The 12118-nt window shown below is 36.1% G+C and overlaps 1 protein-coding gene and 2 pseudogenes across 2 annotated transcripts in view; 2 read left to right on the forward strand and 1 right to left on the reverse strand.

Moving 5' to 3' along the window:
* The window catches only part of RAB3GAP1 (RAB3 GTPase activating protein catalytic subunit 1), a 96441-nt gene that overhangs the window by 21196 nt on the left and 63127 nt on the right, over nucleotides 1–12118 (reverse strand). For both annotated transcript variants that reach the window (XM_043894250.1, XM_043894249.1), the window contains exons 14-17: nucleotides 10279–10368; nucleotides 9097–9269; nucleotides 7698–7752; nucleotides 6480–6851 (exon numbers count right to left, since the gene is read on the reverse strand). In XM_043894250.1, coding sequence (XP_043750185.1) covers nucleotides 6480–6851; nucleotides 7698–7752; nucleotides 9097–9269; nucleotides 10279–10368 — 690 coding nt within the window. The remainder of the gene's footprint in view (nucleotides 1–6479; nucleotides 6852–7697; nucleotides 7753–9096; nucleotides 9270–10278; nucleotides 10369–12118) is intronic.
* Nucleotides 771–1582, forward strand: LOC122688333 (annotated as a pseudogene).
* On the forward strand, nucleotides 1786–2086 carry LOC122688332 (annotated as a pseudogene).

Genomic DNA, 12118 nt, shown 5'->3' on the forward strand with positions numbered 1-12118 from the left:
CTTTAGGATGGACTGGTTGGATCTCCTCACAGTCCAAGGGACTCTCAAGAGTCTTCTCCAACACCACAGTTCAAAAGCATCAATTTTTCAGCACTCAGCTTTCTTTACTGTCCAACTCTCACATCCATACATGACTACTGGAAAAACCATAGCCTTGACTAGACGGACCTTTGTTAGCAAAGTAATGTCTCTGCTTTTTAATATGCTGTCTAGGTTGGTCTTAATGGGACACAAAAGCAGTATCTACATTAGAAAAATATTGGTAGATCAGACTTTATTAAAATTAAGAATGTCTGTTCAACAAAAAGCATCATTAAGAAAGTGAATAAGCAATGCACAGACTAGGAGAAATTGTTACATATACACACACACACGCACACACACATATATACACATATAACTAAGGACTCATACTGAAAATATGTGAGGAATTCCTATAAATCAATGAGAAAAAAGACAACTAACTTTTGAAAAATAGGTAAAGGTCTTGAACAGGCACTTCACCAGGAAAATATCCAAATGGGCAATAAATATATGAAAATATATTCAGTATTATTATTCATCAGAGAAATGAAAACATGAGATAGTACCAAACCACCACCAGAAAGGCAAAAATTAAAATGACTGAAATTATGAAGAGTACAGAGAAGGAGTAGAACTATGTATACCTATGGCTGATTCATGCTGATATATGGCAGAAACTAACACAATATTGTGAAGCAATTATCCTCCAATTAGTGGGCCACCTGGGATTGGTGAAGGTTCTTAAGATGGCTGGATGGAAACTTGCTCTAAAAGCCACTGACTATATAGCTTTCAGGGAGATCATCCCCCAAAACCAGAAGGCCGTGGCTAACTCCTTGAAGTCCTGGAATAAGACCCTCACTTCCAGGCTGGCTGCTCTGCCTGAGAAGTCACCTGCCATTGACTGGGCTTACTACAAGGCAAATGTGGCCAAAGCCAGCTTGGTGATGATTTTGAGAAGTTTAATGCCCTAAAGGTTCCTCCACTGTGCTTAGTTGCTCAGTCCAGCTCTTTGCAACCCCATGGATTGTAGCCTGCCAGACTCCTCTGTCCATGGGGATTCTCCAGGCAAGAATACTGGAGACGCCATGCCCTCCTCCAGGGGAGCTTCCCAACCCAGGGATCGAACTCAGGTCTCCAGAATTGCACGTGGACTCTTTACCCACTGAGCCACAAGGGAAGCCCAAGAATACTGGAGTGGTAGCCGATCCCTTCTCCAGGGGATCTTCCTGACCCAGGAATTGAACCAGGGTCTCTTGCATTGCAGGCAGATTCTTTACCTGATGAGAAACCAAGGAAGCCCAAAGGTTCCTATACCAGAGGATAAATATACTGCCCAGGTGGAGGCTGAAGAAAAGAAGATGTGAAATGCTGTGCTGAGTTTTTGTCTCTCCCAAAGACCAGGATTCAGGAATATGAGAAAGAGTTGAAGAAGATGAGAAACATAATTCCATTTGATCAGATGACCACTGAGGACTTGAATGAAGTCTCTCCAGAAACGAAATTAGACAAGAAAAAGTACTCCTACTGGCCTCACAAGTCAATTGAGAATTTATAAACTTGAGTCTGGGAGAAAGCTCTGGCCCTTGAATTATAAACTGTGTACATTAAAAATAATAACATAGGGAAGGCATGGAAGAAGTCCCTCCAGCCGTAGTGTTGTGCTGTCGGGTACAGAGATGGATTTGTAAACCCCGGAGCGAGGTTCTACCTACCCAAGGCCACTGGTGTGCGGAGACCCTGGGGGAAGCCACCGTCACCATGTCTGACTAGAAAGCAAAACCTTCAAGGACTTGTGGGATAAGAAGAAAGGAGAATATATTAAACCCAGAGTCATTGGACAGGATAGCAGTGAGATTCACTTCAAAGTGAAAATGACAACACATCTCAAGAAACTCAAAGAATCATACTGTCAAAGACAGGGAGTTCCATGAATTCACTCAGGTTTCTCTTTGAAGGTCAGAGAATTGCTGATAATCACACTCCAAAAGAACTGGGAATGGAGGAAGAAGATGTAATTGAAGTTTATCAGGAACAAACAGGGGGTCATTCAACGGTTTAGATGTTCTTCTTTTTTTTCTTTCCCCTTAATCCTTTTTTTAAAAATAGTTCTTTTGTAATGTGGTGTTCAAAACAGAATTGAAAACTGGCACCCTATCTCTTTAAAACATCTGGTAATTTGAATTTTAGTGTCCATTATTCATTATTGTTTCTTTTCATTATGCTGATTTTTGGTGATCAAACCATGGCCCCCTTCATATCACTCTCTCCTTTTTAAAAATTACAGGTGTGTATAGAGATCCCGCCTTTTCCAGGACTGTGCATTTGCAGGCTTGTGATAAATAAGATTGACTAATGCAAGTGTTCCTAATGAATTCCCAATTGGCCCTGAAGTTCTAACATGTGATTGTTTCACTCCTGACTATGAATTTCAGTGGGAGATGGAAGCTTTTCGGAAAATAGAACTGTGGAAAATGACCTTTCCTTAACTTGAAGCTACTTTTAAAATCTGAGGGTCTGGGCCAAAAGAAGAGGAATATCCAGTTGGAGTCAAAATGACAAAGAATAATGACTAACTCCAAAGATGGCTTCACTGAAGAGAAAGCATTTTAGGATGAAAGAAAAATCTTGTCAGAAGATCCCAGAAAAGATCTAGTTTTCATCAGCAGTTAAAGTTATTCATGCAGAACTGTATACAACAGAACACTGCTCTTTTTGACTTTATTTGTACTTTTTGGCCTGGGATATGGGTTTTAAATGGACAGTGTCTGTACCAGTTTCATTTAAATAAACAAAATATTTGTAAAAACCATAAAAAAATAAAAACAACAACATAGTAAAAAAATTACCCTTCAATTAAAAGTTTAAAAAAATAAAAATAAGAAGGGGATATTATAATCACATGCTATGATTTTGGTTTTATTATTTCTTCTTGAATATCTATTAAACTGTGATTTGTGTATTATTCTGTTTATATTATGTAGTAAACAATCTAAAATATTGCTTTGTGTTAAAATACTATGTCTAATATTAATAATAGATCTTCTTTTGTTTATTAATTATGTGCCATAACTTATTTCCTTTTATTTTATCCTTGCTATATGTTTGTGGTTGAGGTATTTCTTTAGTGAATTCCATACAGATGTTTAATAATGAAAAAATGTATTGCATATATCTCCTTTCATTAAAGCATCACAAAACACCTTAAAAAAAAAATGTGTGCAGAGAAGAGTTAACATAGCAGGCCTTAGATTACTCTCCTCAGAAAGGCCTGTTTGCAAAGTTGGCTGGCTTGGTTGGATTCTGGGAACACGGATTTTGGCAGAGTCCCACCATATTCAGAACTGATAAAAACAGTTCATTATGCCTGGTGGCTCCATGGTAAAGAATCCTCCTGCAATGCAGAAGACACAGGAGACCTCAGTTTGATCCCTGGGTTGGGAAGATCCCCTGGAGCAAGAAATGGCAACTCATTCCAGTATTCTTGCCTGAGATATCACATGGAGAGAGGAGCCTGTTGGCCCACAATCCATGGGGTCACTAAACAGTCAAACATGATTTAGAGACTAAACAACAACAACATGCCTAAATTTTGTGCACACAATATAGTTTATGCTAAACATCTACTTTTCCTTTTGGGAATCTGGAATTTTGGCACATGCTAGGGAAGGTGCCATTGTTACCAGCCCCAATAAAAACCCTGACCACTGAGCCCCTGACAAGTTTCCCTAGTAGACATCATTTACATGTGGTCACAACCAATTGTTGGAGTTAAGTGCATCTTGTTTGACTATACTGCAAGGAGACTCTTGGAAGCTTGTGCTTGATATCCTCTGAAATTTGTCCCATGTGCCATTTCCTTTTTCTGATTTTTTTTTGCATCCCTTTGCTGTATTAAGTTACAGCTGTGAGCATGATTATAAGCTGAGTCCTATAAGTCCTCCCAGCAAATCATCAAACCTGGGAGTTGTGCTGGGACCCCTGACAAACCAATTATAAGTGATTATGTGGCACAAGCCACAATTATTTTTGTATTGTTGGAGGGAATATAAATTAATTCAACCACTCTGGGAGACTGTTTATCCGTATCTACTAAAGTTCAAACATATTACTACCACATGACCCAACAATTCTACTCTTAAGAATATAGCCAAAAGAAATATTCAACTTATAAGAGTGTTCATTTATTTAGAATGACTCTAGCTATAAACAACTCAAATTCCATCAACAGGTGAATGAAAATAGTGAAAGCTAGTCACTGAGTCGTGTCCGACTCTTTGTGACCCCATGGACTCCTCTGTCCATGGAATTCTCCAAGCAAGAATTCTGGAGTGGGTTGTCATTTCCTTCTCCAGGGGTTCTTCCCAACCCAGGAATCAAACCCAGGTAACCCACATTGCAGGCAGACTCTTTTATCGACTGAACCACCAGGGAAGCCAACAGGTGAATGCAATATACTGTAAGAATTGAGTGGCATGTTCATAGAATACTATAAAAGTAATAAAATATGCACAAATATTGATTCATGTAATGATGTAGATGAATCTCATAGACGGTAGTTAAAAATGCACAAGTGTACACAATTCCATTTATACACAAAGAGCAAGCAAAGTATGATTTCATTGATGATATTCAAAAACTGATAAAACTAACCTATGCTGATAAAAGTTAGAAAAACAGTTAACCTGGAGGGCAATACTAGGCTATGGCATTCAGTATATCTGGCTATTAAAATTTTAGGAAATTATATTAAATAAAAAATTCAGTTTCTCAGGTGCCCTAGCCACATTTCAAGTATTCAATAGCTACATATAGATAATGGCTATAGTGCTGGAGAGCACAAAATACTCATGTTCATCTTCAAAGAAAGTTCTATTGATCATTGCTATTCTAGGGTGATGAGAATTTTCTGTATCTTGATATGAGTGGTAGTTTAATGGGTCTCCAAATATGAAAAAATTCAAACTATGCACTTGAATTTTGTGCACTTTAGTTATAATTTATAACTCAATAGGTAAGTAAATAGACAAGTTTTTAAAATAACTAGGAGAAAACATATACAATGTATATAATAGATGATTTATATTTAAAATACAAAGGACTCATATAAATCAATAAGAATAGAACATCAACCTAAAAGAAAAATGGAATGCAACTTATAGGAAAGGATAGCTGTAAACATATTAAAAAGACACTAAGGTTCACCAAAAATCAGGGAAATACAATCTAGGACATTGAGATACCACTTCTGCCCATCATATTGGCAAAATCTTTTATGACTCATAATGTCAGATTTTTATTAAAAATTAAATAAAATATGAATACAAGTAACACAAGCTCAAGAAATGTACTATATAATTTTGCTACTAAAATCCTATAGTCCCAAGACAGTGGCTGGCATATACTAGGTACTCAACACATATTTATGGAAGGAAGGAAGGAAGGAAGTGTGAAAAGAAAGTTGGGGAGATAGCAATATTCCCTTATTCCTATACTCATCAATGATGGGGTATAAAATAGGTACAGCCCTTTTGAAGAGGAATTTTATATCTTATATATTTATCTAGAAATTCCATTTCTCCCTTGGAGAAACATTCATATGTGAAACAGATAATATTGAAAAACAAGAATTTATACTGCAGCAGGATAATAGCAATAAGCTTCAAATAACATATTAGGCATTAAGATAGGAAGAGTTAAAATAAACTATGGCTCTTCCATGTACAGCAATTAAAGAGATGAAGTAGATCTATATGTAATGACACGAAGAGATCTTCAAGCTTTTAGGTTAAAAAGCTACATATCAATACACAGATTTTTAAAAATCCACAAAACTACGTACCATATGCATACGTGTATATACATCAATCCATAGAAATAGGTATAAAAAACTATAACCCAAACCAATAATAACGGTTATTTCTACAGATAAGAACTGGAATTAATGGGTAGTAACTTTCACTTTTTCTAGACTGAGATTTTCACAATAAAATATATTCACTTATTACCTATGCAAAAAAAACCCCAAAAAACCCAAAAACCATTGCTCTTCCTTAGGTCTTGAGCTGCTGCTATTCCACTTCCTAATGGTATAAAATGTGTTCAAACTACATATTGAACAGATAAGAACTAATTACATAAATCAAGCATTTTTACTTTTGTTCTTCCCACCAATATTTTTGGATTTTGTTTTTTTAAACACCCGAAGAAATAACAGGTCACCATATACATGATGAAGTACTATCTACTGAAACTTCAAAACATTTCTCAGTAGCACAAATAATAGACCTAAAAATCCCAATAGTTTATTTAGATTTCAAATCTATAGATCTTTAGACACAGACTGTTTAAAGAAGTGCCTTTATCCAAAGCAATCATCTCCTACTAAGATAAAGTTATATAAACAACAATAACAACAACAAAAATACAAGTTAAAGAACCAGTCCCTGTCCCACCTGGGTCACTGGAATGTAGAGAGGTTCTCCATTATGTAGCAGTGTGAGTTTCCCATGCTGATGGAGTCGTCCTTCTGGCTTTAAACTTGCCATCTCCTTAGGTCCTCCTTTTTTGCCACTCTCTTGTCCATTTCCCTTAAGTTCTTCAGTATCACTTAGGCATTCAAAAAACTCTTCCTCGCTGTCACTCCAAGAATCCCATGATTTTCCCACCTCTCCTTTGTCCTTATCTGTCTCTCTCAGATTATCTGGCCCCAGCTGATCTCCAGATTTTCCAGCATCCCCTGAATATGTACTAGTCACATTATCTGAAGGACTTGTCTTTCTCCCCTCATCACGTGCCTTCTTTCTTTCAATACAACAATTTAACATCTTAAGGAAAGAGAAACAAAATTATTATTATTATAGTTATTATTATATATGAATTGTTAGTCAGACATGCATGGGTCCCAGCCATATTCTGGACAGAGTTATCCTTCCTTCCCCTCCCTGGACACTGGTGATCAGAATATACCCAGAGATCCTTGCTTTTGTGGTTCCAGGACCCCTAAGTTTCCAGCCTTATTAGAAGCAAGCTAGACAAAAACTGCCAGCACAGGTTGGCACAGGTGCACCAAGACCTGAAAGGTGACTCAAAGTAACCCAGGGCTCATTACACTGTGTTTGTAACAAAGCAGCATTGCAGTTTTTGCCCGCCCTCTGTGGGCTTTGCGTGGGTGCTCATGGGTAAGCACCTGTGCACAAGGATACAGGTTATATAAGCTAAAGCGTCAATCAACTTGTCAAACAACACAAGACACAGGAAGAGAATTTCCACCACTCTGAAAAAACCAACCCGACCCCCACTTCAGGGCACTTTCTGGTTTCTAGATAGCCCATTCTCATCCTTTCATGGGAGCTTATTTTCTCTTTGCTTAATAAAACTCCTGCTGCTTAAAACTGCTTTATATCTCTCGAATGAATTTTTTCCTTTGCAAGGACAAGGACTGAGGAAATTGCTGTTCCGCCAGTGACAGGTACAGTAAAAATTTACCCACTGCCTGAATATTTTATTTTCAGTCTCCACCCTTTCCCTGGACCTTGGTGTGAAAGACAGTGACTTACGTAACCTACAGCAGCACAATGAGAACAGCCTATAATCTATTATTACATTTAATGTCAGAATAACTTGACCTAACCACTGTCACAAATTATATACTGCCACTGGGAAATTTTTACCTGTAGCTTCTGATGCAGTAAACAGCATCTTAGATCTGGGGGTCCACTTGCTAATCTATCAAATAAAGTATTAGAAAAAAGCTTATCAGTAGAATTGCTTCAGATATGCATATTTTTATACCACCATATATTTAAGCCACATAGATAAGAAAGCAAAACTAGACTTCTACAGATTAGGCAACTTAGATGGAGCAAATAAAATTAAAAGATCAAAATGTGTTTTATTCTCCTAGTCCATAATTTACCAATAGCAAGTACAATAGACAAAACACAACAGACAAAAGTAGTGATAGCTCTCAAGCTAACAGAAACTAAAAACTTAAAGCCTTGAAATCCACCCTAGGAAGTAGCTAGCATGCAGTCTTTCAAACACTACAAAAGAAGTTATACTATTTATTCAGTTCTCAATCATCACGGTAGATTCTCAATATAAAAATCACTGATCTCCACCTCTCTTTTGCTGAAGGGAGCCTGGATTTCCTCTAATCTAAATGAGGTGGTTCCCAGTAATTAGCCAAAAGAGAATCCAGCTAAGTAGAGGCTGGCAAATGACTTAGGAGTAAACATTTTTGGATCAGTTACCATTTTGTATTACCAATATCATGATTTTCCTCCCTTAGTTTGAGTAGGATGGGCAAATGAACAGTAACCTACACAGTTTCAACATATATGCTAAACTCTTTAAGTGAAATGTCAACATGAGCTATATAAAAAAAATTATAGGTAATATTTAATATCCAAACTTCTGAACTCTAAAGATGTTTTCCCTCCAACTAAACCACTGTTAACATTTGGTTATATTTCTTTCCAATTATTTTTCTATACATATTTCTATATATATTCTATTTTCTAATATTCTCTATCAGCATAGTTGAAAGCACTGTATACATAACACTACAGTCTACTTTACTACAAATATTATGATCATCTTCTATGTTAAGAGGGATTCTTGGAAAAAAACTTCCCATTATAGAAATACATGATGATTTATTTAAACACTCTTTATTGGAAAAGACCCTGATGCTGGGAAAGATCTAAGGCGGGAGGAGAAGAGGACGACAGAGGATGAGACAGATGGCATCACCGACCCGATGGACATGAGTTTGAGTAGGCTCCGGGAGTTGGTGATGGACAGGGAAGTCTGGCATGCTGCAGTTCATGGGGTCACAAAGAGTCAGAGACAACTGAGCGACTGAACTCAATGTCTGATACTTAGAGTAACTTTTCCTTCCTATTATAAATTTGCTGCAGTGAATACCAATGAACAGAAATCATATCCTAAGTTTCTTATCATTTTCTTGGGGCAGATTTCCTACAAGAGGAGAATTAATGAGTCAGAAGTCAAATTTTGTGAACAAATAAAAATCCTATCTCTACAATCAGGAATTGAAATTATTACCCTGGAATCAGAAAGTTGTTTTCCCATCTGAAACGCATTTCAAGAACAAATTCCTGCCAGAGATGTGCCACTCCTTTCAGTCCTCCATGGTAGAAATTGATCATACAAAGACACAAAGCCAACTTGTATGTTAAACTATCAGACGGTGCAGATTTGAACTGATTGTAGAGATTCTAAATTTAACAAAATAGAAACAAAAAAAACTTGTTAACAATACATTTACATGTATAATCAGAAACTGTGTAGGCAGAGATTTTAATACCTGAAATTAATCTATCCTAACAGCCAGGCTTTTATCAAATGTCTAAAACATTATTGCCTATATTGTTCTTAGGCAGCTCCATGTTTTCAAGATCTTTATAAGGATCAAAAAATGACACTATATTTTAGTGAGGCTAAAGGTACAGCTTTCAGTTTCTTTTGTGAAATCTTTAAGATATACTCTAAATTTCATGTGTTATAAAGATCTTATAATTACAAATGAATACACACCTGCCAAAATCAAAAACATAAAATCAGAGATGTATAAATGAAAAATGTAAAGCCCTGCTTTTCCTTCTCACTTCATGAAATTACTTCCTAACAGTATTGTTAACAATTTGATATATCTCTACATCAGTCATTTAAACTTATTTCTCAATTTATCAAAGACTTCAAAAAGGAAAACATAAACATTTTACTTCATTTTACACATTACTTCATTAAAGAATTTTCTACTCTCTGTCTAGTTCTGAAATACAAAGAAGAATCCATTGCAAAACATAAATTTGATGACTTATGAAAAGTTTAAATTGAAGGATATCCTATTAACCATACACAGTATATTTTTTCATTATTTCCAGAAAACTTCTTTTACCCAAATATGTATCTATGTTAACGTTTTATAGTAGGTCACTGAATGGAGGCCATGATCTTCACTCAAGTTTTCCTAAGGTGATTTTTACAATAAAAAGATCCTTATTTCACAACAGAGAAAGTTTTATAGTGAATGCTAGAAAATTATCATGTTTTCCTCATCCAAGTCTTTATTAAACTGAGGAAGAGCTTAAATGACAGGTATAGACATATAAAACTGTTTTCAGTAGTCATTGTTGTGAAGTAAATTTCATGACTGTTGCTAGAAATATAGCAAAATCCCTAGAAACTCAATGCATTTTAAACATTTAACATTAATTAACTTACATATTCTTCACTCTCTAGTGGAGGATTACTGTTGTCTGTTGAAGAAGTCCCATCTAATGGTTTCTCAGAAGCAGCATCAGGGAATAAGAACTTATGGGAAAGAAAGAAAATAATCACATTTTCAATGAAATTTCTTACTTTGCAGACTCTTGTAACTCTTATAAACACCATTTGACATCTTAACAGTTGTGTTTTTAAAACAATGAGAATGCTCTTACTGTACTGGCCAGTTGGTTCTACACTATCTCAAATATTTTCTATTTTTCTCCAAAAAACAGAGTCGCTAGTCAATTTTATTTTTATTTTTTTTTAATTTAATTATTTTTTTTCTTTCTTTTCTTTTTTTTTTAATTTTTTTTGCCATACATTGATATGAATCAGCCATAGATTTACATGTATTCCCCATCCCGATCCCCCCTCCCACCTCCCTCTCCACCCAATTCCTCTGGGTCTTCCCAGTGCACCAGGCCCGAGCACTTGTCTCATGCATCCCACCTGGGCTGGTGATCTGTTTCACCATAAATAGTATACATGCTGTTCTTTTGAAATATCCCACCCTCACATTCTCCCACAGAGTTCAAAAGTCTGTTCTGTATTTCTGTGTCTCTTTTTCCGTTTTGCATATAGGGTTATCGTTATTTTCTTAAATGTAACCACCAGGTTCTGTGAATTGTTTAATTCACAGAATGCAAAACCAGAATCTGTGCATAGGGCACAAAATCTGTGCGCTATGATTTCAGGCTCATCCAAGGTCATTAAATTTTTTTTAAAGTGCTATTATTAAATAGATAAAATTATAAAAGAAAAAATTTAAACACCCAAACACTTGTGAGGCTCCATAGAGAAATACAACCCACAGGTTTTCATATATGAAATGCTACAAGTATGACATTAAAGACCCATAATTTTATCTCACGAAATACTTATAGAAAGTGGGAAGCAGACTAAGCCTATAATGACTGATAAATCTTCCCTACATGATTTCTGTTAACACATGTGAGGATTTATGTGAGGGTGAGGGTGCATATGTGAGGGTGTGCAAAGTAGTTAAAAAAAAAATTGCAGTGCATACAACTGAGCTACATAATTGGAATAAAATCTCTTAAGGATCTATCCTTAAGAAGGGGCCTTCTCTACAGAAATTTATTTTCAATCCTTTAATCACTAATCTCCCCAAGTGTTCTGTGGTACCGCTGACTTGTAATTCCTTTGCATACTTTGCCATGTACTACAGAACATGTTGAAGAGATTTTTCTTCTTAAGGAGAGGAACAACCAAGTGTCAACCTCCACTACTAAGCACATTTATACACCATATCCTATTTTCATACCACTACGTGAGCTATGTATCAGTGCTCACATCTCTTACAAATAAACAAACTAAAAATCTGGCTAAAAGTCTTTCTCAGATAAACAGCAGGGCTAAAATTAACTTCAAGTTTTCAAGTTCTATATTCTTTTCATTGTACTATTCTTACAGGTTTTTTCCCAAGAATGTCTTAATGCACAGGTTGTCAGAAGTAAGACTGTAACTACAATTATAGTAAGAATAGCTACCATTTAGCAAAGGTCTATTAAATACCAGTGTAACAGAAGGTCCTTTAATCCATCCAACAACCTCACAGGCTTTTAATAGATTCACTTCAGAGGAAGAAACTGAAATTAAATGGCTTGTTCAAAGTCAAACAATAAACCAGGATTAACCCTGGTGTATATGGTTCCTGGGCTGGACCTGTTCCACCAGCCTATGCCTAGGAGACATCCTAGCCCCCTCTAGTACTTGCTATCAAGTTTTCGAGAGTACCGTTTTGATCATGTCAACCTTCTGCTTTAAATGGCAT

Source organism: Cervus elaphus, chromosome 33, assembly GCF_910594005.1.
Source record: "Cervus elaphus chromosome 33, mCerEla1.1, whole genome shotgun sequence".
Classification (NCBI taxonomy): Eukaryota; Metazoa; Chordata; class Mammalia; order Artiodactyla; family Cervidae; genus Cervus; species Cervus elaphus.